This window comes from Sus scrofa, chromosome 1 (assembly GCF_054392235.1).
Source record: "Sus scrofa isolate SSC_HxYL_T2T_F1_AM1 chromosome 1, Sscrofa_HxYL_maternal_Yorkshire_Landrace_v2.0, whole genome shotgun sequence".
NCBI lineage: Eukaryota > Metazoa > Chordata > Mammalia > Artiodactyla > Suidae > Sus > Sus scrofa.
Window position 1 is genome coordinate 66617742 of NC_139383.1, and position 27287 is coordinate 66645028.

The 27287-nt window shown below is 37.1% G+C and overlaps 1 protein-coding gene across 22 annotated transcripts; it reads right to left on the reverse strand.

The window, feature by feature from the left end:
- Window positions 1-26328, reverse strand: CCNC (cyclin C). Of its 22 annotated transcripts, none has more exons than XR_014841556.1 (14): window positions 26170-26328; window positions 20173-20279; window positions 19394-19478; window positions 19105-19174; window positions 15090-15141; window positions 11366-11421; window positions 10335-10370; window positions 9864-9924; window positions 9578-9669; window positions 8964-9031; window positions 4167-4246; window positions 2739-2857; window positions 1795-1889; window positions 1-1249 (listed from the first exon to the last, which is right to left on the reverse strand). XR_014841556.1 is itself a non-coding variant. In XM_021088738.2 (13 exons), exons 1-12 carry the CDS (start codon window positions 26199-26201, stop codon window positions 1838-1840), a joined length of 849 nt encoding a protein of 282 aa, XP_020944397.1. In that variant the 5' UTR covers window positions 26202-26328; the 3' UTR covers window positions 1-1249; window positions 1795-1837.
- Window positions 26329-27287: the final 959 nt, after the last annotated feature.

A 27287-nucleotide genomic window follows, 5' to 3' on the forward strand; every position in this document is an offset into this window, starting at 1 on the left:
TAGCTGGAGAATTTACTTTTATTCTTGCAGTTTTATACTAGCAAGTCAACATTTAATTTAATAATCCATTGTTTACAACTGATTTATAAAAAAATTTAATCCTTAAATTGTACATCAATATCCTATGACTCCAAATTTTATTTATCACTCTCCTTCAAGTCTGAAGAAAATGATCACGTAATTTATTAAGTTCCACAGACAGCACAGTCCCACTGACGAAACATTTAGTCTTAAGTCCTACACTCATATGAGAATTAAGAATAGCCAGTATCAAAAGTGGCATGAAACCTGATTGTGTTCCTGGCTCAGGATACCTGTAATAAATTGGTGAGTCCACACTAAGACACAAAAATAAACTAGGGTGTGTATGTCATATAAAAAACTTTTCACAGTAGAGTAAAAATAACATTAAAATGTTACCAAATTTTCAACCATATTACCGTGTTTTATCCAATCAGCTTTCAAAATGCCTGATTAAATGAATTAAATGCAAATACTTTATGTACCATTTTTTTAAACATTTGCCCAGCATTTCAAAATGGTTAAGGAATTAATTATAACTTTTAAAATGTCAAAGTATGCTATACATATTGCACTTTTCTGCTAGGCTGGGCTAGTATCCTCCATGGCAAGATACCAAAACTACTGAATAAAATATACTTTAAAATCAATAGGTACTTCATTAATTTCCCTGAAATTATCAGTATCATTACTAAAACCTTCCATGATTTTCCAAGATTTGATTCCTTAAATACAGTTTTAAAGTTTAATCTAAGGAGGGGGGGAAAAAACCCTCATATATTTGATTTTATTTCCTTTTTTGGTCGTTTAATGACCAAAGAGAATTTTAAACAAATTATGCTTCATGTTTCCTGGTTTAATAAAAAGCTACAATTTTTATTATCCAAATTACAAAAAATTATATGAATCAAAAGCTATTAATTTTCAAATGTCTGTCTGTCTGTAGGTCCCCTTAGAATCTTTCCAAACCTTTATAAACAATAGATTTTAATCAATTAGATACTAGAGTCAAATTAGGTAAGGAAAACTTATTTTGCAAAAATAAAATCACTTCCCAATATGCTTGACAGAAACAAGCTATTCATTTTCATTTGTGTTCCACTGACGACATTACTGAAATCTGTCCAATGGTTTATTTCCAACTGGTCCACTACGGAATTCTTCCGGAATGTTTTAAGATTGGCTGTAGCTAGAGTTCTGACTTCCATTTGGACCCTGCTCTCCTTCACTGTTCAAGTGGGGAAGAAAGAGATTTCACACCAATTAAAAGACTCATTGGCAACACCCTGGTAAGCCTACTAATTTTTAAAGTTAGTTATTCTGTGACACAACTCTACAAAACAAAGACACTCCCGATTGAAAGACAGAGATGTGGAAAAATTGAAATCCAGAAGACTAACATTTGGTTTTATGTTTTTATTCTTATATAACTTAGTGCCCTCACACATAACAAGCATTCTGGAAGTTAGTGACCATATACACTCAAAAGCTTAAATTAGGGTATGGGATTTCGTTGTCATTACAGGTATCACTCAACATAGAGATTAGAGTTTCTTCTAAGACAAATTTCCTATAAAATTAAATTGTACATATAAAATCTTATTCCTACCAATCATGAAAATCAAGAAATATTCTTCCAAAAAAAATTATTGTCCAAAGGTAAAATAAAACCATACGTAAATACAGCAAATCGTTGTAACCATGTCATAAAGAAATATGGTAATTTCCTGTGAAATGCTGAATATTTAAAATAAAAACTAAAACTGAAAATACCAGTAACTGTGGCAAAAGGATTATTGCCTTATCTTGTCCATCATCATCTTGCAGCTTCAGGCCCTGCCACTAGTGAAGAATCACTCAGGGAATTTCTGCAAAAAATGCATCCAAAGGTAGCTGTTTGAATGACTGCCTTAAACAGCTCCTTGTATAAAAGTATTATTTTTTTCCAAATGGTAACACTTACCTATCACATCTGCAAATCTATCTTAATATTATATAACTTAATTATTTTCTTGATAAATGATTAAGGTAGGTAACATTCCTTTGTTTCCCTTTTGACCTTTATTCCCTACCCCGAACAATCTGATGTACAGCAAGAGCTGAGAACCACAGAACTTAAACCAACTCATCCTATTTAAAAAAAACTAACACAAACAAAACCCCCCACCACAACAAAAAACCTTTTTAGCACAAGTGACTCATACTTAGTGAAATTATGTTACTGTGTGTAACAGATCTTTGCGTCACTCAAAAGCCAAAATTCTTTATCTTTTTAATATCAGATAAATCATCTAGGTTTTAGAAAAAATGCTACTGAAATTTATAAATAGGATAACAGCCCGTGGTGGTGGGGGGAGGAGAAAGATGGCACAGAGTCAAACTGACATGGAACTACTACAGAATTCTTTATCCTTGAATTTCAGAACTTGTCTATCTCTGTTCTGTTTAAGTTATGTACAGTATATAGCCATATGTTGAGGGATACCTGTAATAGACCTGCCACTGCATTAGGAAAAGCTACTTAATAGATGATTATTAATACTGTATTTTTTAAAATGAGACATTCTCAATCTATCAAGTCACAAGAAAAAAAATTAACATGAGTCATGAAGTTTTGGAAAAAATTTTACGAAAACAAAACGTAATCTATGAAAAAACATGATATGTATATAAAATATACAAGTAAATAAAATCAATATATAAAGTCTACAAAGTACCTGTTTGGAGGAGGTTTTGGTTTCGGCATCTTACTAAGGATAGTTGCCATCTCTTTCCTCTCATCAAAATTCTTCCACTGCTCATACAGTTTTAAAATAACCCTGATTATTTCCAAAATCTAGAAGAAAATATTTGAAAAGTTCTCTACGGCAATATCAAGCAACACTTAGTATATAAAGAAGACATATCACGTATTAGATATCCCTCAGAAAACAGTGAAAAGATTGCCCCTGTCCTTCAGCTTAGATTAGACAATCCTGATAAATGTGAAAGCACTATTTTTACCATACAGCAATTTCGGCTTTTACTCCTAACCTCTCATCTTTAATATGTATACCTGGTCTATCCTTATCCATCTCCGCAGTTAGTTTCCTTCTATCTATTGATATCTTAAACCAAACCAAAATATTGAGGTACTAAGGAACAGAGGTCTAGATTATGAAGAGTATGCCACTACAGAGTATACTCCTCTAATAACAATCATTTCAAATAATTTAGTGGGCAGTAGTGCACAAAAGACTTTGTTCTGATTCTCTATTAACTACGCTACACATGAGTGAAGGTGCTCAAAAACCAGCAGCTACAAATCTCTCAAATCTGCTTTCCAAATCTGCCCTTTCTTCACCTGAGTAGACCTAACCTTGGATTGATTCTAGAATATTTCAGCAAAAAAGGTAGAAAAAAGGGCAAAAACTACTTTGTCAGGAGATAGGCTGTATTACAAAAGTTTACAGTAGTATTCACTAGGTCACTTGTCACCAGGCAGCTTTTAAAACAGTCCCAGGAGTTCTCTGGTAGCTAAGGATTATGCATTGTTACTGCTGTGGCTCAGGTTTGATCCCTGACATGGGAATTTTTGCATGCTGAGGGCTCGGCCAAAATATAATCAGAGCTAAAATAATCCTTGGAGTTCCCATCGTGGCTCAGTGGTTAACGAATCCGACTAGGAACCATGAGGTTGTGGGTTAGATCCCTGGCCTTGTTCGGTGGGTTAAGGATCCAGCGTTGCCCTGAGCTGTGGCATAGGTTGCAAATGAGGCTTGGATTCTGAGCTGCTGTGGCTGTGGTGTAGGCTGGCTGCTACAGCTCTGATTAGACCCCTAGCCTGGGAACTTCCATATGCTGCAGGTGCAGCCCTAGAAAAGACAATTAATTAATTACTTAATTAAAATAAAATAAAATAAAATAAAATAATCCTGGCAATTAGAGGCTGCTTTGCAACCATCAAACCCTAAATTTACCATTCTATTTAAGCCTAAACTGAAGAGAAATATAACCTAAATAGTCACATATTTCTTAGCGTTTCTTTACCAAAAATATTCTTAGCCTGGCTGACATCATGAAATTTGAGTCTCATGGTAAGTAAGTATAACATTAATTTTAAAATGTTCAAGTTTACATTCAGTCAAGGAAACTTTAAAAATTACCTTCTCCATGTCCACAGAAAGCTCAGCAAACCACTGTCTGGCATCTTTCTGCTGTACAACACAGGCTACATGCAGGCAGGCTGGAAAGAAAATGAGACAAAGGTCCATGTTTTAAGTGCAAACATGGAATGCATGGACTCACTTAAGATTTTAAAAGTCACCTAAAACTTTATGTGTATTTTCTTATATTCCTTTTAATATTTATATAGATTCATGTAACAGTTACCAGTGATCACCCTATTAATTTAATCTTACATATAGGAAAAGTTATTGGGCTACATATAGTAAAGTTCTCCCCACTGAGAGCTAGTCATGGTGCGGTTGCCTTGAGAGTCAGGGCATGTCAGAGAGGAAAAAATCCACTGAGGAACTATAGCAGGAAAGGATCCCTGAACAGCAGTACAAAGCAGTGGTGAAAATGCACCCAAAAGTCCATGTGACAAAAAGAAACAAAAATTTAGCAATCAAAACACTGATTAATGTCAACAACACTGACTATGTTTTGGTATTTCAATTAAAAGTAGCAGTCCCTCTGTTTTTTAAAGTTATTAACATAAGATCAAGTTAGGTATAAACTGGGCACACTAGCACAGAGTTTGATGTTATAATCAAATAGAGCTGAGGGGAAAAAAAGTAATATACTCCACACAATGTAATTATATACATTATTTACAACATAAACTAACAAAGATAGTGAAAGACTCAGAGGCAACAATCTACATCATAAATTTACCTAATATAATTCTCCCAACCAGCCTGGCTATAGTGATCCCACACAAAGTTGTTAAGTGTTATAGTCCCTAGTCTGGTTACCCATAAGACTTTGCTAAGAAGGATATTCTAGGCAAACAGCAACTCAAACATGAACTTACATACTGGCTGCCCTATGTTAAACAAAGCTGTAAAGTAAGGCTTAGGTCAAGGACAGATTGAGATCAAAAGACAAATTATAAAAACATGTAATTAGGGAGTTCTAGCTGTGGCACAGTTGGTTAATAATCTGGCTTATCTCTGTGGCAGAGCAGGTTTGATCCCTGGCCTGGCGCAGAAGGTTAAAGATCTGGTGTTGCTGCAGCTGTGGTGGAGGTCACAGCTGCAGCTCAGATTTGATCTCTGGCCTGGAACTTCCACATGCCATGGGTATGGCCAAAAAGGAAAATGAATGAATGAATGAATAAATAAATACAGGTAATGAAAATACAGTGGAAAATGACATAAGTCACACATAAAGTAAATTAGGAACAGAGGAGACATTCTAAACCCAGACTGAGGTGATACAGAAAGTGCCACTAACAAGATAGAGGAGTCAGCTTTTTAAAAAAGTGAACTGGGGAGTTCCTGTCGTGGCGCAGTGGAAACGAATCCGACCAGGAATCATCAGATTGCGGGTTTGATCCCTGGCCTCGCTCAGTGGGTTAACGACCTGGTGTTGCCATGAGCTGTGGTGTAGGTCAGACGCGGCTCGAACTGGCGCTGCTGTGGCATAGGCCAGCAGCAACAGCTCTGATTAGACCCCTAGCCTGGGAACCTCCATATGCCACAGGTGCAGCCCTAAAAAGACAAAAGACAAAAGACAAAAAAACAAAAAACAAAACAAAAAAAAAAAACCCAAAAATGTGAATTGGGAGCAGAAATGGTAAAAAGAAGGTGTGAATTTTATCCAGAAATTGGGAGGAGCACTGAAAGATTTTAATAGGGGTATAAATCCTGCATTTTATTATTTTATTTTATTTTTTGGCCTCGCCTGCAGCATGTAGAAGGTTCTTAGGACGGAGTTCCCATTATGGGTCTGTGGGTTCTGAACCTGACTAGTATCCATGAAGATGTGGGTTTGATTCCTGGCCCTGCTCAGCAGGTTAAGGATCCAGCGTTGCTGTGGATGTGGCATAGGCCAGCAGCTGCAGCTCTGATTAAACTGTAACCTATACCACAGCAGTGACAATGTCAGATTCTTAACTGCTAGGCCACCAAGAACTTCCAAATTCCGCATTTAAAACAGTTCTTTAGAGCTCAGTTTCTCAACCTTGGCACTACTGACATCATGGTCTGGATAATCTTTTGAGACTGCCCTATGCACAGCAGGATGCTTAATGACATTCCTGGGATTTACTCACTAAATGCCAGGGGCATGCCACCCCAGTTGTTATAACCAAAACCATCCCATAGGGAGCAAAATTATCCCAAACATCCCATAGGGAGCAAAATTATTATTGAGAACCACCAGCCTTGCTCGAGTGTGGAGAATAGGCTGGCTCTCTTAGAACAGGGACACTGAGAACAGGGATGCTAGAGGCCAATTAGCCAGGAAGGAGACTGTTCTAATAACCTGTATAAAAATGAAGATGGTGGAGTTCCCATCATGACTCAGCAGAAACAAATCTGACCAGAATCCATGAGGATGCAAGTTTGAACTCTGGCCTTGCTCAGTGGGTTAAGGATCCAGTATTGCCATGAGCTGTGGTGTAGGTTGCAGATGCATCTCGGATCCCACGTGGCTGTGGCTGTGGACGGCAGCCACAGGTCCAATTCATCCCCTAGCCTGGGAACTTCCATATGCCATGGGTGCAGTCCTAAAAAGATAAAAGACAAAAAAAAAAAAAAAAAAAAGATGGCTGTGAGATTATAAAGAGGAAGGCACAGCAGGTACTGGTTATCAACTAGATTAGGTATTGAGGAAGATGAAAGATCCTAACTACTGGGATATCAGGTTTCCAACTAAGGCTACTAACTAGGGCTATTCATAATCCTAGCAAAGATACTAAAAAGAGTTTGTTTTGGGCAAACTGATGAGTTCAGTCCTAATCATGAGCCTGAGGGCCAATGAGACGCCAAAAGAAGCTATCCAAAAGGCAGAGATTGAAATAAAGACCAGCTCATAGAGTTCCTGTCATAGCTCAGTGGAAACTAGTATCCATGAAGATGTGATTTGATGCCTAGCCTCGCTCAGTGGGTTAAGGATCCAGTGCTGCTGTGAACTGTGGTGTAGGTTGCAGATGCAGCTCAGATTCGACCCCCAGCCTGGGAATGTCCATATGCCAAAGGTGTAGCCCTAAAAAGATACACACACACACACACACACACACACACACACACACACACACACACACAAAAGATTAGCTCAGGAGCAAGATTTTGGTTAAATAAGATATTTAATTGTCTTAACACATAAGAGATAGCAGAAGCCATGGGCCTCAGTGAGACCACCCAAGAACAAAGACAGCAGAGATGAAAAAGATATGGTGCACATCTCCTATCCATGCAGACAGATCCCAGCATTTCTTCCCACTGAACCCAGATGCCACTTCAGAATCCTTCCAAAAACAGTATTTCCAGGGCACTTCCAGTACTGTAAAAATATAACCTATTTGCCACCCTTGATGTAAGAAGGCTGAGAAACATTAACATTTAAGGAGTAAATGAATAGAGAAACCAATGCAAATAAGTCCGGACTTGTAAAAGAATAGGGGGTGGGTGTGGAAATCAAGATAGTCATGGAAATCAATAGACGACAGAAAGGGAATAAAAACTAACAAGTGCGTAATATATGGCAGGAATTATTCAAAAGATTTCTCATTTAACTATTTAACTCTTGTAACAACTCACTCTATACCAAGTCTTTAGTACCCCCCCTTTACAATTAAGGAAACAAACTCAGAAAGGTTAGATAATTTTCCCACAATTGTAGAGGAAGTAAAGTTTAATTTAAACCTGGACTATCTGGGAGTTCCCGTCATGGCTCAGTGGTTAACGAATCTGACTAGGAACCATGAGGTTGAGGGTTCAGTCCCTGCCCTTGCTCAGTGGGTTAATGATCCGGCGTTGCTGTGAGCTGTGGTGTAGGTCTCAGACGCAGCTCAGATCCTGCGTTTCTGTGGCTCTGGCGTAGGCCGGTGGCTACAGCAACAATTCGATCCCTAGCCTGGGAATCTCCATATGCTGTGGGAGCGGCCCAAAGAAATAGCAAAAAGACAAAAAAAAAAAAAAAAAAAAAAAAAAAAAAAAAAAAAAAAAAAAATAAACCTGGACTATCTGACTCCAAAGACTGTTTCTAAGCCATGACAGTACTGCCCTCCACAGATAAAAGAATGGTGGCTAAATTCCCCTCCAGCCAAAGCATTATGGCCCACAAATAGTCCTTCACCTGACCTCTGAGAACCTGAATGGGCTCAGGAGATGAAAGATAGGCCTAGTTATTTTATACAAGTTACAACCAGTATTAGCAGGCTTATTTCTTTTTTTTTTTTTCTTTTCTTCTTTGGTCTTTTTAGGGCCACACCTGTGGCATATGGAAATTTCCAGGCTATGGGATGAATACAAGCTGTAGCCGCCAGCCTACACCACAGCCACAGCAACAAGGAATCCAAGTATCGTCCGTGACCTACACAACAGCTCATGGCAATGCTGGATCCTTAACCCACTGAGCAAGGCCAAGGATCAAACACGTGTCCTCACGAATACTAGTCGGGTTCATTACCACTGAGCCACAAGGGGAACTCCAGAAGACTTAATTCTGAACTTCTCCTAAATAAACAAAAATGTTCCATTGAGACACTGGTTAAAATTATTTTAAACAATTTCAAAAAAAAAAAAAAAACTTACCACAAAAGGGGGGTGGGGGGACAATAATCCTGATTTTTGACAGATGCAGTTCATATTATTGAAAGTTCACATGCAAGGAATAGTCTATTACTCCAAGGAACATAAAAACATAAAGTACAATAGGGTGAAATTTCTTTTAGGATGACCTAAATAGGTTTATAACAATTTAACTAATAAAGGTACACCATGTTTACATACCTAAAGCTATCATGAAAGGAGGATACAGTAGGCAAAGATCCGTCCTGTAGGTATCATTCACTATCCTCCTACAGAAATGAAATTCATACTATTACTCAAAGTAGAACTACCTCATATGATTGTACATTTCCCCCCAGAGAGAGCCAAATGAATCCGACAATGAATAAGCATATTTTAATGAATAAAAATGCATCTAAATATATTTAAAAATTTAAAACCTCACAATAAATTTTAATAGGATAAACATTTTTCAGATTTTTCGAAAATTAGAAAATCAGAGGAAATCAGAAATTATACAATGAACTAATATATACGTTGAATAGAACCAAAATACTCTATTTAAAGATTAATATCTTAATTTTCATGTAAAATCTTTTTCACAAGAATCAAATTTTAGGGGAAATAGTCATCAAATAGATAATTTAAAGATCTTTATCACTTTAACATTTATACCAATATAGTTATTAAAATTCAACTAGCAGATACTTCACTCGACATTAAAATATTGTGGGGCACTAGTTTAATTACTTCAAAAATACTAATCTTCATATGTAGTTATCAAACCTTCCTAGCTGATAACATGTTACACTATAAATAACTTCTGTTCTAATTACCATGCAAGGGGCAGCAACATGTCTTCTTGGCCCATGTCCTGCACATACTGGAGCAAAGGTCTATAAGGATGATACACTATCAAGCAACAATCCTAGAAACAGTTTAAAAAATGTGTATGTATAAAAACAGATTGATTATAACACAAAAACCTTATCATTACCCAACTGATTTTCAAAATATGTTTTTCTAACTCATGCTTGCTTCCCTCTTATTCTCTTAAGCAAGCAGTATGGCAGCCCTAAACTCTACTATAATAGTGAAGGCAGTGCTCTCTCTGGAATATACCTTGGTAAATCGGTTGGCAGTCAGTCAGCATCCATTCCCTTAGAGACTCAAAGTGTCACATCTGCAACACACTGAAACCTCTTATTAGCCTATAAATCCGTAATTCCCAACTGGAGGAGCAGAATTCTGCCAAAGACATAATCTATCTTTAAATAACACCACACACATACACAAATTGTGCAAATAATTTACAGTGGTTTAATGTCCTGACTGGTTTCCTTGTAATCCTCTTATTATAGTTACTATAGAACAGAAAAATTCTCCCAACCTAAGTAGGATATACAAACTATTTTATAGGCTTCCAAGAGCATGTAGATGATGATGCTACTAGGTACTACCATTTCACCATCACATTATTATTTGGACGGTTTTAAAATGAACCTCTTTACAAAACATTTCTTTAAATTTATGACTTCACTACATTTGAAAATATGTTTTACTTTATTAATCACAAGAAAGAAATATACTTACCATTAATTCTAAAAGATAGAATTCACATTCTAATATCTGTTAAAGAAAAAAAAAGACTATAAACGTCAACATTAAACGAAATCAGATGCATCTCTTATCTAACACAAGAATTTACAGACATTTATCAAACATTTTTAGGAGTTCCCGCTGTAGCACAGTGAATTAAGAATCCATCTGCAGAGTCTCAGGTCACTGGAGGTGTGGGTTTGATCCCTGGCCCAGGAACTTCCATGTGCCATGGGTGTGGCCATAAAAATAAAAAAAAAAAAACTTAAAACATTTTTACTAATATTTTTTAAATCAATAAACACAATAGCTTCTATCAGAATGGATGTATGCAATAAAGCTACTTTTTGCTATTACACCATGGATTCAAATATCACTCCTTATAAAGAAAAGTCAGCCTCATAAGCATATTACTTTTTATTTAAAGTAACCTGTGTAAACTTCAGATTTTCCACTACACTTTCCATTCAACAAATGCAAAAATACATTAATCTCCACCTAAATGTTATGCTTGTTATTATAATCAATCGTAGAGAATACTGAAACAAAAATACAATTTAAATAGGTGGAAAAAGAACATGCCTATTAAAAGGCAAAAGAAACTCATCTTCTAAAATAATATAAAATTTCAAGTATTTTTTTCAAACTGTTCCATCATAGTAATTCTCAACCCCAGTTGCACATTAGTAGCACCTGGAGCTTTTAGAAAATACTAGTATCCAGGTTTAATGCCTGAAAATTCTGATTTAGCTGATCTGGAGAGTCTCTGACATCAATTTTATTTGAAAAATTCCCAAGGTGAGTTAATGGGTACCCAGGGTTGGTAGCCACTGCCATTTTTTATGTTTTGTTTTTTTTTCCCCCAATGGTAGAAGCAATTTAAATTTAACTTAGAAATAAAATCCATATTCCTGTAGAATTTGAAACTGCCATTTAGAGGAGACTACTCAGTTTATTCAAATATAAAATAGAGCTAGATTATATACAGCTGTGACAAGTAGTTTTATTTTATACAATATACTTACATGGTTCATCCTATAAGGAAATTCCTTTGGAAAGGCATATGAAAATCTAGTTTTTACTGCAGAAAAAAAACAAACAAAAACTTTGAGAAAATGGTAAAGTGAATGAACACAACACTTCTTTAACATACTGTAAAATATTAGCAGTAGAACTAAGTTATTTTTAGTAGGTCTTGAAGATGCTTAGGGATGCAGATTTTTTTCTGTTTTCATGCGAGGGGAAAGGCTGAGTGGCAGGAGGCCCCAGGTCCCTGTCTGTATTACAATTAGAGAGTTTCAATTATAGATTTAATATATAAGAAGGGTTCTGCTCCTTAAAAAATTAAAGAGAATGGAATAAAAAAATCACTGGTATTTATAATTTCTAAAATCTTTCCAGCTCTAGAATGGTATTGCTCTATTCTTCAATAATTTAGCTTAGAAAGAAAACAAGTTATCTTTGTGTTTTGCAAGTATATATTTGCATACATTTGTAAATATATACAAATGACCCTTAAATACACATTTGAACTGCATGGATCCAGGCATACACGGATTTTTCTAAGTACTACATGAACCAAGGCTGTATACACAGATTCAACTTCTTAGAGAGTCAGCACCCCCTAACTCCTGAGTTGTTCATGGAGTAACTGTACATATAAATATCAGAAGGATAATACAACCAATAAATGTTAACAGTGGTTCTGTTTGAGATTTAAGGATTTTTACTCATCTGAACTTTCATCTAAGGATTTTTTTATAAGAGATATTTCTTTATCAATTTGGAGCTGTAGCTGTCGGCCTACACTATAGCCACAGCAATGTGGCATCCAAGCTGCGTCTTCGACCTACACCAGAGCTCAGGGCAATGCCGGATCCTTAACCCACTGATCGAGGCCAGGAATTGAACCTGCGTCCTCAAGGATACTGGTCGTTTGTTCCCTGAGCCACTATGGGAACTCCCTATCAAGATACATACTTAAAAAAAAAATCATGACTATATGTGCAAAGGTCTCTTGACTTTCTTATATCACATACAAATACATACACACACAGTTACCACTCGTATAAGTCACTAAGAAATTACAAATGAAAAAACTGTTACTCAACCCTTGATCTCCTCAACATGGTATGAGTATATACAATTAAACACTATTTGAGAAAACTGAATTCAAATCATTATGATACAATATTTCATTGAATAAGTAACTCCTAACAAGTTCTAGAAGATCTGTTCTGTGATCCCTTCCATTTGTACAAAGTCCAAGTGACTTCATGGAGATTAAAAATAATTTCATTTATTATATGTTCTGTAGTTTCCAAAAGTTAGTACCTTGTAAACTGAATATCCTAACCACTAATTTATATAGGTAACATCTACCAAGATTTGAAACCTAAACGACTTCAACTTGACATTAGGAAATTTCTATTTAACCTCTCCTCTCTTCTCCATTAGTTTCTGAGTTTTACAGATCCTTTTGATGTAAGCAAGATGTGAAGTGTACAAGCAAAAGAGGCACTTACATAACGTTAACGAATCAACAAGGTTAAATTATTTACCTCTGTACATAAAGCAAATCTACATTTCTAACCCCTGGACTTTGACACCTAATTTACTGAAATCAGATTTACCTGATGCTTCAACTTCTCTCCTACTCTATGATAAAACTGCTTTTCATTTTGATTTTCTACCTCCTAATTCTTTTCTTCTGACCCGGAGGAAAATTCATCTCTCCTCTCTATTGCTACCCCTACCACTTCTGCATTTGCTTTCACCTACTTAACTGATACTTTTTTTTTCTTTGTACCTTTAACCATTCCTTCTACAATAAATTTGTTCCACCACTTACCCATATGCTCAAATTTCCTTTAAAAGCAAAACAAATAACCTCTACCATATTATATTTCTCTGACTTTTAAAAGTAGACTTTTAATTACACTGCCACATAAGAACTCAATGAGAAGGAAGCTGTCTGCAAGCCAGGAAACAAATCATGGCCATAGAACTATTCAAGACAGGCACTTTGATCTTGGACTTCCCAGCTTCCAAAACTGAGAAATAAATGTCTGCTGTTAAAGCCACCCAGTCTTTGGTATTTTGCTATAGTAGCTGGAGCAGACCAAGACACCATCTTCACCTAGTATCCCCAGTCTACTTTCTATCTATTAATTTGATCACTCTAAGTGCCTCATAAGTGGAATCATAGAGTATTTACCTTTTTGTGATTGGCTTATTTCACTTATTATAATGTCCTCAAGATTTATCCATACTCTATCACTTGAAAAACTTCAAAATTTGTCTGTTTTACTTGACTTACACTCTCCTCCATTTCACCTTACATAATTCTGCTAGAATCACCTTCCTAATGCACAATTCTGACATCACCCTCATATTGAGAAATAAAGCTTTCAAAGGTATTGCCACTGACAACAGAACAAACTGCACTCACTAAAGACCATCTATTATTTAGCCTTAGACAGACAGGGCCAGTTTCTACTATCTCATTACCCACTATTCACTTTATGTAACTCATTAGCTTTGTGTTTGTTTTTATTTTTGTCTTTTTGTCTTTTCAGGGCCACATCCTCTGCACATGGAGGTTCCCAGGCTAGGGGTCCAATGGAAGCTACAGCCGCCAGCCTACACCACAGCTCTCGGCAACACCAGATTCTTAACACACTGAGCGAAGCCAGGGATTTAACCTGCAACCTCATGGTTGCTAGTTAGATTCGTTTCTAATGCACCACGATGGGAACCCCTCATTAGCTTTTCCTTATTTTTCTTTTTTTGTTTTTTTTTCAGGGCCACACCTGCAGCACATGGAAGTTCCCTGGCTAGGAGTTGAATTGGTGCTGTAGCTGCCACTTACGCCATGGCCATAGCCAGGCCAGATGCAAATCACATCCGTGACCCTGGGACCTACACCACAGATCATGGCAACGCCAAACCCTTAATCCACTGAGCAAGATCAGAGGTCAAACCTGTGTCCTCATAAATACTAGCTAGGTTCATTACCGCTGAACCACAACAGGAACTCCCAGATTTTCCCTATTTTTATTATTTTTTCCTTTTTTTTGGCTGCAATGCTGGGCCAGGCATTGAATCCAAGCTGCAGCTGCAAACTACACTATGACTTTGCAGCAACCAACACTGTAGCTGCAGCAATGCTTGAGCCTTAACCCGACTGTGCAGGGCCAGGGATCAAACCAGCATCTCCACAGGGACAAGCCAGATCATTAACACACTGCATCACATTTTTTAACACTAAAAGTAATGTCCTAAAGACAATACTATTTTTTTTGTTGTTATTTAGAAATTTTTAGCCAAATACATTAGGCATAAAGGTGACCTCACCTCAGAAGATTTAATAGACCCAAATAATCTATCACAGGTCTCATAAACTGAAAAACAACTATGTCCTATGGAGCTCTCTTTAGAATTATATTCTTTTTTTTTGTCTTTTTGCTATTTCTTGGGCCGCTCCCGCGGCATATGGAGGTTCCCAGGCTAGGGGTCTAATCGGAGCTGTAGCTGCCAGCCTACACTAGAGCCACAGCAACGCGGGATCTGAGCCGCGTCTGCAACCTACACCCCAGCTCACGGCAATGCCGGATCATTAACCCACTGAGCAAGGGCAGGGACCGAACCCGCAACCTCATGGTTCCTAGTCGGATTCGTTAACCACTGCGCCACGACGGGAACTCCTAGAATTATCTTCTTAAAGCAGGATGTATCTGTTGCACTTACATACAGAAGTAGCAGCAGAAATCAATCTTGTATTTGAGACCACTCCAAATTCCTAGAGAAAGAAAAGCAAATGCGATTAGATATATAGTAACCCAACGAATCTAAGTATATCTGAGGTCTATTCAAAACAATAGTATTTCCTATGTTCCTCTGATGTTTGCAGTTTATCTACCTGCTTGAGGAATGATGTACTTAAATCTCTAAATTGGGAGTTCCCATATTGGCTCAGTGGAAACAAATCTGACTACCAACCATGAGGACGCAGGTTTAATCCCCAGCCTCGCTCAGTGGGTTAAGGATCTGGTGTTGCTGTGAGCTGCGGTATAGGCCAGCAGCTACAGCTCCAATTCAACCCCTAGCCTGGGATCCTCCACATGCTGCAGGTGCAGCCCTAAAAAAACAAAACAAAACAAAAAAAACTCAAAAAACTACATTTATTAACTTTCCTTAAAATTACTACACTTTAACATAAATGTCTAAAAAACTTTCTAATTTTGGAGTTTCCATTGTGGCTCAGTGGTTAATGAAACCAACTACGAACCATGAGGTTGTGGGTTCGATCCCTGGCCTTGCTCAGTGGGTTAAGGATCCAGCATTGCCGTGAGCTGTGGTATAGGTCAAAGATGCGGCTCAGATCCCAAGTTGCTGTGGCTCTGGTGTAGGCTGGCAGCTATAGCTCCGATTAGACCCCTAGCCTGGGAACTTCCATATGCTGTGGCAGCGGCCCAAGAAATGGCAAAAAAAAAAAAAAAAGACACAAAAATAAATAAATAAATAACTTTATAATTTAATATTATTGAAAGGTATCAAATTAGAAACCAAGCTTTTAAGTAACAAGGCCAGCTTTAAGCACTGAAATTAGTTTCAAGGGTTTTTAGATTCTACACTTAATTGCTAGAATAAGTTTTGTGGGTTTTTTTGCCATTTCTGGGGCCGCTCCTGCGGCATATGGAGGTTCCCAGGTTAGGGGTCTAATCGGAGCTGTAGCTGCAGGCCTACGCCAGAGCCACAGCAACGCTGGATCCGAGCCGCGTCTGCGACCTACACCACAGCTCATGGCAATGCCGGATCGTTAACCCACTGAGCAAGGGCAGGGATTGAACCCGCAACCTCATGGTTCCTAGTCAGATTCGTAAACCACTGCGCCACGACGGGAACTCCTAGAATAAGTATTAAGTATGCTTCCTATTCAACTGAATCTGGACTGACAAACAAATACTTCAGACCACTTAGTAATAAAACAGTGAATCTGTGAAGAAAATAAACTTTAATATTGCCAAAAGAACACAAAAGACCATACAAACAATTATTATTCTTTTTGGAGCAGGAAGGTAAGAATGATTTCAGATGTCGGAGTTTCCATTATGGCTGACTGGGTTAACAACCTAACTAGTATCCATAAGGATGTGGGTTCAACACCTAGTCTCACTCAGTGGGTTAAGGATCTAGTGTTGTCACAAGCTGCACCACAGTTTGCAGATGTGGCTAGGATCCTGAGTTGACTGTGCATAGGTTCCAGCTGCAACTCTGATTCAACCCCTAGCCTGGGAAATTCCATATGCCAAGGTGTGACATAAAAAGAAAAAAAAAGAGGGAGTTCCCGTCGTGGCGCAGTGGTTAACAAATCCGACTAGGAACCATGAGGTTGAGGGTTCGGACCCTGCCCTTGCTCAGTGGGTTAATGATCCGGCGTTGCCGTGAGCTGTGGTGTAGGTCGCAGACGCGGCTCGGATCCCGCGTTGCTGTGGCTCTGGCGTAGGCCGGTGGCTACAGCTCCGATTCGACCCCTAGCCTGGGAACCTCCCATATGCCGCGGGAGCGGCCCAAGAAATAGCAAAAAGACAAAAAAAAAAAAAAAAAGATTTTGGATGTCACTTCCCATTTCCTTTTTGAACTTAATATACCATCACTGTGAAAATAACTAAAACAACTTATTTTTGTTTAAACTTTTTAGGACCATTCCTGTGGCATATGGAAGTTCCCAGGCTAAGGGTTGAACTGGAGCTGCAGCTGCCAGCCTATGCCACAGCCACAGCCAGGCGGGATCCAAGCCGTATCTACAACCTACACCGCAGCTCATGGCAATGCTGGATCTTTAACCCACTGAGCAAGGCCAGGGATGGAACCCAACTCCTCATGGACACTAGTCAGGTTCATAACCCCCTGAGCCACAATGGAACTCTCTAAAAATAACTAAAATTTATGAGGTGTTTCATCTTACATACAGTCTCATTTCATTTTACTAACTTTATAGGATTACTAAACTCTTTATTTTAAAGCTGAAAAAAAATCAAGAATTGGTTCCTTATCCAACAAAAGAAACTAAACCATATATAGTTTATTCAAAAACCCACAGTGGTGGGGGGAGACGGCACCTGTGTATGCCTGTGTATATATTTATATTTACATTTAAACCTCAAACTGTAATAACTGAAACTGGAAATTAAATGCCTGAGACATCTTTTTAATGTCTTTCAATACAATTTTCACACAAGCAGACAAAACACAGATAGATTTGGTCATAAAGATAAAAAAAATGCTATAACTGAATATGAAAGGATACATTTTTTCCTAGGGATAATTCTTTACCTTAAAATTCTTAAAGCAAAAGCTTTCACTTAGTAAATCATAAAATAGGGTTATACTCAGCAAGTCATGTAGCAAAAGATATTGTTACAAGGATATAACTAGGATAAAACTCCAAGTTAATTTATAAAAGTAAAAGTTTATAAAGATTTGATCTTGGTTACCCATATTGGCTGTCCTTCAGCCACATAAAATTATATGGTGATATTTGGGAAAACCACCCCATAATACAGACCTTTTACAATCACTTTCTTAAAAAACAACAGGGCTGGTTCTGCCTCCTTAAATTACCACTTACAATTACATTCAATATTAAAGGAAGCAATTACTATTCTGAAGACATCATCTAAAAATAGAAACATAATACATAGGATTCATATTACCTAAGATAACATGAATTATTATGAACACCAGTCAATACGTGCTATTAGTACCTGGATTTTAGCTGAGCTCTCTCAAAAAATACTGAAAGGGTAAATAAAGTGATCCAAGATTTGGTCTCAGCTGCAGGTTCCCATCTCTCTTCTCTTTCTCACCTAATTTCTCAACCTTCACAACCCAAATTATTCCTTGCTAGAAGGAGTATATCTGCAGCTACTCTGGTTCTCCTAGGCAACCAATCATTAGGAGGCAGGAAGGAAAAACAGCAGGACATAGGACACATATGGAGTTTGAGAAGGAAGAACATTCTCAAGTTATAGTGGATAAGCTGTGGCAATTATGAAATACTCCTTAGAACCAAACAATAAATATCTTAAAGGTAGTAAAGCAAAGCAGTTAAGAGTATGGGAGGAGTTCCCGTCGTGGCACAGTGGTTAAGGAATCTGACTAGGAACCATGAGGTTGCGGGTTCAATCCCTGGCCTTGCTCAGTGATTTAAGCACTGAGCTGTGGTGTAGGTTGCAGACGTGGTTCGGATCCCTTGTTGCTATGGCTCTGGCATAGGCTGGAGGCTATGGAATTAGACCCCTAGCCTGGGAATCTCCATATACTGTGGGAGTGGCCCTAGAAAAGGCAAAAACAAACAAACAAAAAAAAAAACAAAAAAACAAAAAAAAGGAGAATAGGATTAGAAGCTAGACTCCTAGGGTTAAAATACCCTGTCACTTATCAGCTCCTTAATCTTTTTGTGTCTCAGTTTCTTCACTTATAAAATGATATTACAAATATATACCCCATAGTTTGTTATGAGGATTAAAATATTTGTAAGAGGACTTAGAATAGCACTTGGCACATAGTAAAGTGTTACATAAGTGCTTTTTAACTGAATATATAAAATAAAGATATGCATATACTTCTTTGATTTTGTACAAATTTCAATATTTTATGTAAATCATCATCTTATTATTTTTACACAGGTAATGTGAAAACTGGGTTTAACCAATACCGTTGACTGTACTTTGATGAAGAACAGAAAATTAGTTCATACCTCTACTTTGGATGCCAAAAACACACATGTAGGAGCCATTAATACAGGATCTATACTTTTCAGAGAATACCTAAAAATACAATTAATTAAACAAAGTTAAGCAATATTCATAGAGCAAACACAAATGAAAATAGAATTCATACAGAAAACATCTATATGGGAAAAAAATCAGGCCAACTCTATAGCAAACACATGATTTACTTACATAAGTTTCATCCTCATTACATAAGAGTTTCAAATACATGATATTTTAAATACAAATAACAGTCCCAAAATAACACAGCCCTACCTGGCATAGAATCTCTTGAAATAGACCGTAGCAGTGGCAATAACTTGTTGTCTTAATTTAAGATGTTCACCTAATGCTTGGATAACTAAAAGAAAAATAATAATAATAAAATCTGATATCAATATAATATTAACACTGAACAATAACTTCCATGCAGTTAAATCATGACTATATTCATTTTTAACAAAGAGAAAAATTTACACATGCTATAATGCTCTACGTGGATCACAGTGGTCTAGTACTAGGATTACAAATTTGTTAAGGCTAAATGATAGGTATTTCCCCTCTTATCAGACACCCATCAGTTTTACAAAGTTCATAAAAAATCCAAAATGAATCCTCAAAACAACAGAGAGGTAGGTTTGCATAAGAGTGAACTGAGGCTTAGAAAGATCCTGGACAAAGCCACCACATGGCACAGCAAAGACCTTCTAATTCCAAATACCCTTCTCTCCAAAGCAAACTTGTAAGATAGGAATGACCAATACAGGATGTCAATCCAAAGAATTATTTATCCTCAAAGTACTTCATTTTAGCCAATCTTAAACTGGGTTTAATGATGCATTATAACTGTTTAGGAAGATTAACACTTTTAGATTGTCTTGAGTATCTCTGACATATAAGTCACTTTAAAAAAATACATTTAAGTTATAAAGAGAATACACATGTTAAAAAAAAAATAAAGGGACTAAAACAGTCACAAATTACTACAGAAAAACACCTTAGTTCAGAGTTAACCAACTATACTATTTAAACCAATTTAAAAGAAAAAAGTTTACCATTTGTAAAAAATATCTGTAATTTCCAATACTCTTCTTCTGAGAGAAACTTTAAGTCCTTTTGGCGTTCCTTCAACAGATCTTGTTTATCCAAAATCCATTGCAAACTAAAAGAAGCAAAGATTCAGACAACCTATAGAAAATCAACTAACAAAGTCACAGAAAACATTCTAAGAATGAACAAGTTTTAGTCTTAGTACAAAATACAAAAAGTAACCTTGAAAGATGTTTTTCACATTTCTTGAAACTCTGACGTTAGAATTATCTCACTAATAAGTGTAAATTAAATGTGCCCTGAAAAAAAAATCTGCTCTAATCTTCTCTTCCTTCTCAGTCTGTCTTGTCTCTCTTCCCACTCCCACATGTCACTTTTATAGTGTATTTCACTGATTCTAAGACTCTGGTATCAAGATGCATCTTTGGTGATCCTAGCATTTTAATAAGCAGTAATGTTTACACTTTTCTGGTGATAAATAATGGTGACATTATTTGACACCAGGTGATGGTGGCTTAGATTTAAAGTCTATCTTTTTTCAGTTGTTCATGAGTAACTAAAGTAATTTTGCTACTTCGCAAATTCCAATCATGTTAAAACCTGCTTCAAAATTTATTATACTAGAGTTTCCCTTGTGGCTCAGCTGTAATGACCCCAACCAGTATCCTGAAGATGCAGGTTCATTTCCCTGGCCTCATTCAGTGAGTTAGAGATCCAAGGATCTGGCATTGCTGTGGGCTGTGGTGGTTAGGTCGCAGATGAGGCTTGGATTCTGAGTTGCTGTGGCTGTGGCATGGGCCAGCAGCTGCAGCTCTGATTTGACCCCTAACCTGGGAACTTCATATGCCACAGGTACGGCCCTAAAAACCAAAAAAGAAAAAGAAAAAAAGAAAAAAAATTTGATCACACCAAGAGCTTCCTCCTCCTCCTGCCTAGTCTAATCTATATTTAAAAAGGCATGCAATTGACATGATCCCCCAAAATATTCTGTAACATGCTTTTGTCACTCAGTAGGTAATGGGAGTTTTACGTGAACGAACTTGTTATTCAGCATCATTTTAAATTGTTGTACGATATTATGGATGGATCAGTATTTGTTTAGTTAATCCCTATTGATAGGCATGTAAGTTATCATTTTTTTTTTCACTATTACAAGTAATACTTAAATGAACATCTTTGTAATTCATCCTTGTATATTTGAGTAATATTTGGAATAATTTCCTAACAGTAGTAGGTCAGTTTTGCTGGTAGTTTTCATATGTGTTGTCAACTTGCCTTCCATAAAAGTCACACCAATTTCCATTCACAGGAGTGTCACATGAGTGTGTTTTAAAATACTTAAACCTATGGGTTACTGTCAATCTTTTAAATACTTCACAATTTAAAGGCAAACGAGTATCTTTTTTTTTTTTTTTTTTTTTTTTACTTCTAAGGTTAACATTCTTTCAAGCCTTTATTGGTCAAATACAGTTCTTTGATACACTGTAATTCTAACAACCATTTTTCTCATGGAATGGTCATCTTTTTTTATGATTAAGGCATTCTTATGACCTAAAATTTGCATATTATAGATAAAAATCATTTCTTTGTCAAATATACCCCAAACATTCCCCAAGTTAGGCATGATCTCTCAATATTTAATGACATGTAATACAAAAATCTGAACCATGTATTTATTCAAATCTACATATATTTTACTCTGATTTTATGTTTATCAAACATGCAAAGACCTTCCCTGACATGAAATAATAATAATAAAAAAATTCCTTAATTCCCTCACATTTTCTTTCATTCTTTTTTTTTTTTGCTTTTTAGGGCCACACTGGTGGCATATGCAAGTTTCTAGTCTAGGGGTTGAATCAGAGCTACAGCTGTTGTTGGCCTACACCACAGCCACAGCAACGTGGGATTCAAGCCACATCTGCAACCTACACTACAGCTCATGCAACACTGGATCCCCGACCCACTGATCGAGGGCAGGGATCAAACCCATATCTTCATGGATAGCATCCTCATGGATACTAGTCAGGTTAGTTTCTGCTGAGTCACAAAGGGAACTCGTAATTCCGTCATATTTTCTAATACCCTTAAGGCTCTTTTTCTTTAAATTTGTGATCCAGGAGTTCCCGTCGTGGCTCAGTGGTTAAAGAACCCAAATAGTATACACAGGACGTGGGTTCCATCCCTAGCCTTGCTCAGTGGGTTAAGGATACTGTGTTGCCGTGAGCTGTGGTGTGGGCTGGCAGCTACAGCTCCAGTTGGACCCCTAGCCTAGGAACCTCCATATGCTGGGGGTGAGGCCCTAAAAAGACAAAAAGAAAAAAAAATTGTAATCCATCTGAAATTTGACACAGGGTGTAAAGTACAGATCCAGCTAAACATTCTGTCAAATGGTTATCCAAATGTCACCAAAGAAATTCCTGATGTGTAATTCTATTCTTATACTTGAATCTTCTTTAAAATTTCCTATTTTTAATTTTGTGTAGTTGTTGTTCCTATGCCATGCTATTTTAAAACATAAAATTAAGTAATTAAAATCTGGTATGGGAGTTCCCACTATGGTGCAGTGGGTTAAGGATCCAGCATTGCTGTACCTGTGGTGTAGGTCACAGCTGCAGCTCAGATTCATTCCCTGGACTGGGAACTTCCATATGTCATGAATGTGGCCAAAAATAAATAAATGTAAATAAATAAAATATAGTATGAAAAAAAAAATCCCTTGCTACTATTCTTCGGAAATTTTCTGGTAATTCTATTATAATTCTTATTCTAAGACCAAACTCTAGAATTATTATATCAAGCTCTAAAAACAAAGTTCATTCAAAATTTTGGTTGCATTATATTTAAAGATCACTTAGAGACAAATGATCTTACAATGCTAGAAGTCAAACTCCACTTATTAAAATCTTTATATTCTTCCACAGAATTAAAAAAATTTCTTCCTATAGGTCCTATACATTTAAGTTTATTCTTGAGTATTTTACATTTTCTGTTGCAGTTTTAAGGTTTTTTTCCCAACATCATTTTAAGACAGCTTTCTATTTTTACATTTTTGAACTGGCTGTGTTATTAAACTTTTATTAATTCTAATAATTTTTCAACTAACCGAATTTTCTAGTTAATTTTACCTTTACATATTGATAATTTTGTCATGTTTATATCTCATTTTCCTATCAATTAGCTTGATAGTGGCATATTTGGAACAATGTTGTAGAGGCATACTAATTTTCCACCATTAAATACCTCTTGTTAATGCTCTGATATGATTTTATCACATTAAGAAATCATCCTATTCGTTTTTAGTAAGAGCTCTAATAATGAATGGATGTTGAATATTATTGTCTTTTTAATGCCCTCACTGTTTACTAACAGACTTCCTAGTATTGACTATATTTCTGTAATAAAATCCATGTCAGTTTTTTATACTTCCAATGTAACGTGAGACTCTTTTGATAGTAGTTTCTATTTGCATCAATATTCAAAAGTGATTGTTTTTAGTGCTACCTTTGCTAGATTTTATCAGTGTTATTGCGGCTTCATGAAGAGAACTGGAAAGCTTTCTTTCTGTATGGACTGGAACAACTTCAACAGCAGATCTTCTTGAAAATGGGAAAAAAATTTTATCCATGAAATAATGTAGGTCTGGAGTATTTTTTAAATGAGTAGCTCTTTGGTAACTTCCTTATCTTGGCTTTCAAATTTATTTTGAAAATGGACATTATTATTCAAAGATACATTTGGGTTTAATTTTCTCATTATTAATTGTTTTTTAGGCTAGCATAGTTTAGTCTACCATGTTGGTTTTCCCTCCCAAAGAACCAGCTCTTATAATTTTTATTTTCTCCCTTTTAATATATAAGTATCCATGTTATCTTTATTAAATCTATTTCCCTTAGGTTTATTTCACTGTTTCCCTTTAACATTCCTAAGTAAAATATTTAATTTTTATTATTTTTCAGTTATTCAGTATGTTAATTTTCTTATAAATTTGGCTTTGGTCACATCCCAGAGATATGAATATATATTGGCCCCATTATGTTATTTCCTTGATACTATGTAACTGTATTTTCAATTTCTTCTTTGATATAATAAAGTATCCAGAGTTGGTTTTGTAGTTTTAATTTTTATTACTTGTTCATTACTTCATTCAGTCAACCAGCAAATATTTAGTGTCCTTCTAGTTTTACCACATCATGGTCAAAGAAGGTGTTATGTTCTACCTTAACTTTCCAGAAAATACTTTGATTTGTTCTGTTTCAGAATTATCATTAATTTCTTTTCCACAGTCATTATATATTTTTAAACAGATAAGTATCACAGGCAAATATTTTAAAGTTTTTCCTCACAGCATGCAGTATGGAAGATAAACCAAGAAACATCACATATCATCAAATTTGATATTATGCTAATTGTAAGATTTCACTATTATTTCATGTGCTACTAAGAAAAAAATTGTTATGCTGATTGCAAAAATATTAAAATGGGTAATTTGAAGCCATGAAAAATAGTGTATATCATGTCAATTTTCCTCCCTCACCAAAATCAACAACAATATCAACAATAGCTTTCATATCTCTTTGTTCTTCCTGAACTGGTTGTTTTGTCCTTTACACTTGTTATCTTTTGCAGATCAGGGATCCCGGATTTTCAAGGGTTTGAGTCCTCCAGGACTAATGGAACTGGCAGGCAAAAACAGTTTCAAAAAAGCACATTTAATATTATAATAATGTTATATTTGAAAGGTGAAAATACAATTGGTTTTATAAAATGGATCTTGGCACCCTTTTGATAGACCAACAGCGAATGAAAACAGAGTGAGAATGCTTATCAAAAGGAGGTAGGATCTTTTTTTTTAAGGTCTGTGAACTTCTGATAATCAACAGCTAGTGACCTGTCAATTCTCTCAGTTTTTTTCAAAGCTTATCAGAACGCCTCTTCCTCACTATCTAAATTTTCCGTATTTTAATTTTGTCCAAATTATTTCAGTGAGTGAAAACAGTGCAAAATAAAAATGTGATCAGAAATAAAGCTTCTTTCTATACCATCTCATCTTCACGTAATCACTTTATAGGAAGAAAGCCTGCTTTTCTGAAAATAGATATCAAAGCCCATTGTTTCTTTTTTCTAGGTCAAACGGCTAAAAGACGGAAGGAACAACATAGAAATCCATCTTCTTCAAACTTAAAATTTAGTTACTAATGCTCTCCTGGCATTAAAAATTATTTGCACCATATCATCTTTATCAGATCTGTTCATTTTTCAACTACACAATGCAAAGTCTAGCCAATGTTCAATTAATCCCATCATCCTCTTTCGTACATGCTTAAAAAAACTTATTTAGGGAGAACTGTTTTCAATATTACTCTAATTCTTCCATGGTACTGACAGACACAAAAACTCACGAAAAAAAGGTTAAAGATATTGGCAAAGTCACTGGAAAATACACTTATTAAACAGAACATGAGGCGCAAATAAGTTCTGAGAGCATTTGCCCTATACCTTACAAACATAAAACTCCACCTAGGCTTAAGGTAGTGGCAGGAAGCGGTTAGTGAGCAGAATGACAAAAGATTACGATGCCAATCCACTGAAGAGATACCAGGCAAAAGGGAACAACAGTCCTCAAGAGCCAGTCTCATAGTTCCGAACTGTGCCACACTTGCAAAACCTTTGCCTACCCCATCCCAACTGCCGCCGGCCTGGTTCCTCCACCCACACCCCCTCCACCCCGCCTCCGCCGAGCTAATCCAAGAATCCGAAATTAAACTCTCGAACCTTCTTTCTCCGGAGACAGGACCCCCCCCCCCCCCGCGAAACCCGGCCAGGGGGCGGAATGAGGAGAGTCGCCAGAGAAAAGCGCACCTCGCTTCCGGCTGCCGCCACCTCCCGGGAGACTCCACCGAACTTGGGACAGGGATCCAGGCCAAGGAGAGTCGCAGGCCCGGTCCACACCGCCCCCCAACAAGAGCCCGCCCTGGACGAGAAGACGTAAGATCACTTACTAATGGGAGCTCTGCCAAAAGTTCCCTGCCATGGAACACAGCTTGCCCTGATAAAAAAGCACCAGCCGGTGGAGCGGCCCACAGAGCGACCATAGACCCAGCCCAACCGGTAACCGCGCTCCTCGATCTAATCTGCTGGGCTCGCTCCGCGGCGGCGACGGTGAGAGGAAGAGGATGGCACCCTATTCTCTTTGCCGCCGGCCGGCAACACTCTACTTTGTAAACCCGTTCCTATGGATAAAGGTTCCGGCCTGCCCCGCGACAGTGGAAGAGGCTGGCGGGAAGGAGACAGTCTTTGGGCGCGCTGAGATAGGCGACGGTAACTGGAAGGCTCGCGGCTCGCGGCGGTCGGGAGCCTCTCGCGAGAGTTTCGCGCCGGTTCCGGCCTAGAACTCGGGCGGCTCGGTATTCTGCAGTCGCTGCTCTTTGCGGGAAGGGCATGGAAAAGGGGAAGACGCTGCTCCCCACCCCAGTTCGGAGCAGACTTCCAAAGCAGTGCGGTGGCTTTGTAGTGAAGTATAAGATTTCCTGACTTCAGTTCCTTTTCTTGCTTTTGGCAAGAGAAAGATTATTGTAGCCTCAAGGACCTACCAAAACCGAGCTGCACCAAGCCAGATATGTAGTTAATGGAGTTCTTTTGGAGGGAAGCACAAACTTTTAGAGCAGCAGTACGTTTTTTTTTTAATGCCAGAGACTGACAGCTTTGTGTGTTTGTGTGTGTACCAAATAGAAACATACAACCAAAACAATCATTTAATTTTACGCAATTTCTTTTATCTTTGTAACATTGCATTTATTGTAAAGCTGCTAATTGAATCATTGGACACACACGAATAAAGTTTTTCACGGATGATCAGTGTTCCGAGGAAGCTCAAGACAGTATTTTTCACACAGTTAGGTTGTGGTGAAATTGAATATGATATGCATTTTCCTAGATAAAAATATCAGGTATATCAGAAATATCAAGGGCATTTATAATTTTTGATTCAGTTACATATGTATATGTGTACTTGGTCAGGATGTGAAATGAAATATATATATATATATATATATATATATTTTTTTTTTTTTTTAGGGCTGCACCCCAGGCGTATAGAGGTTCCCAGGCCAGGGGTGGA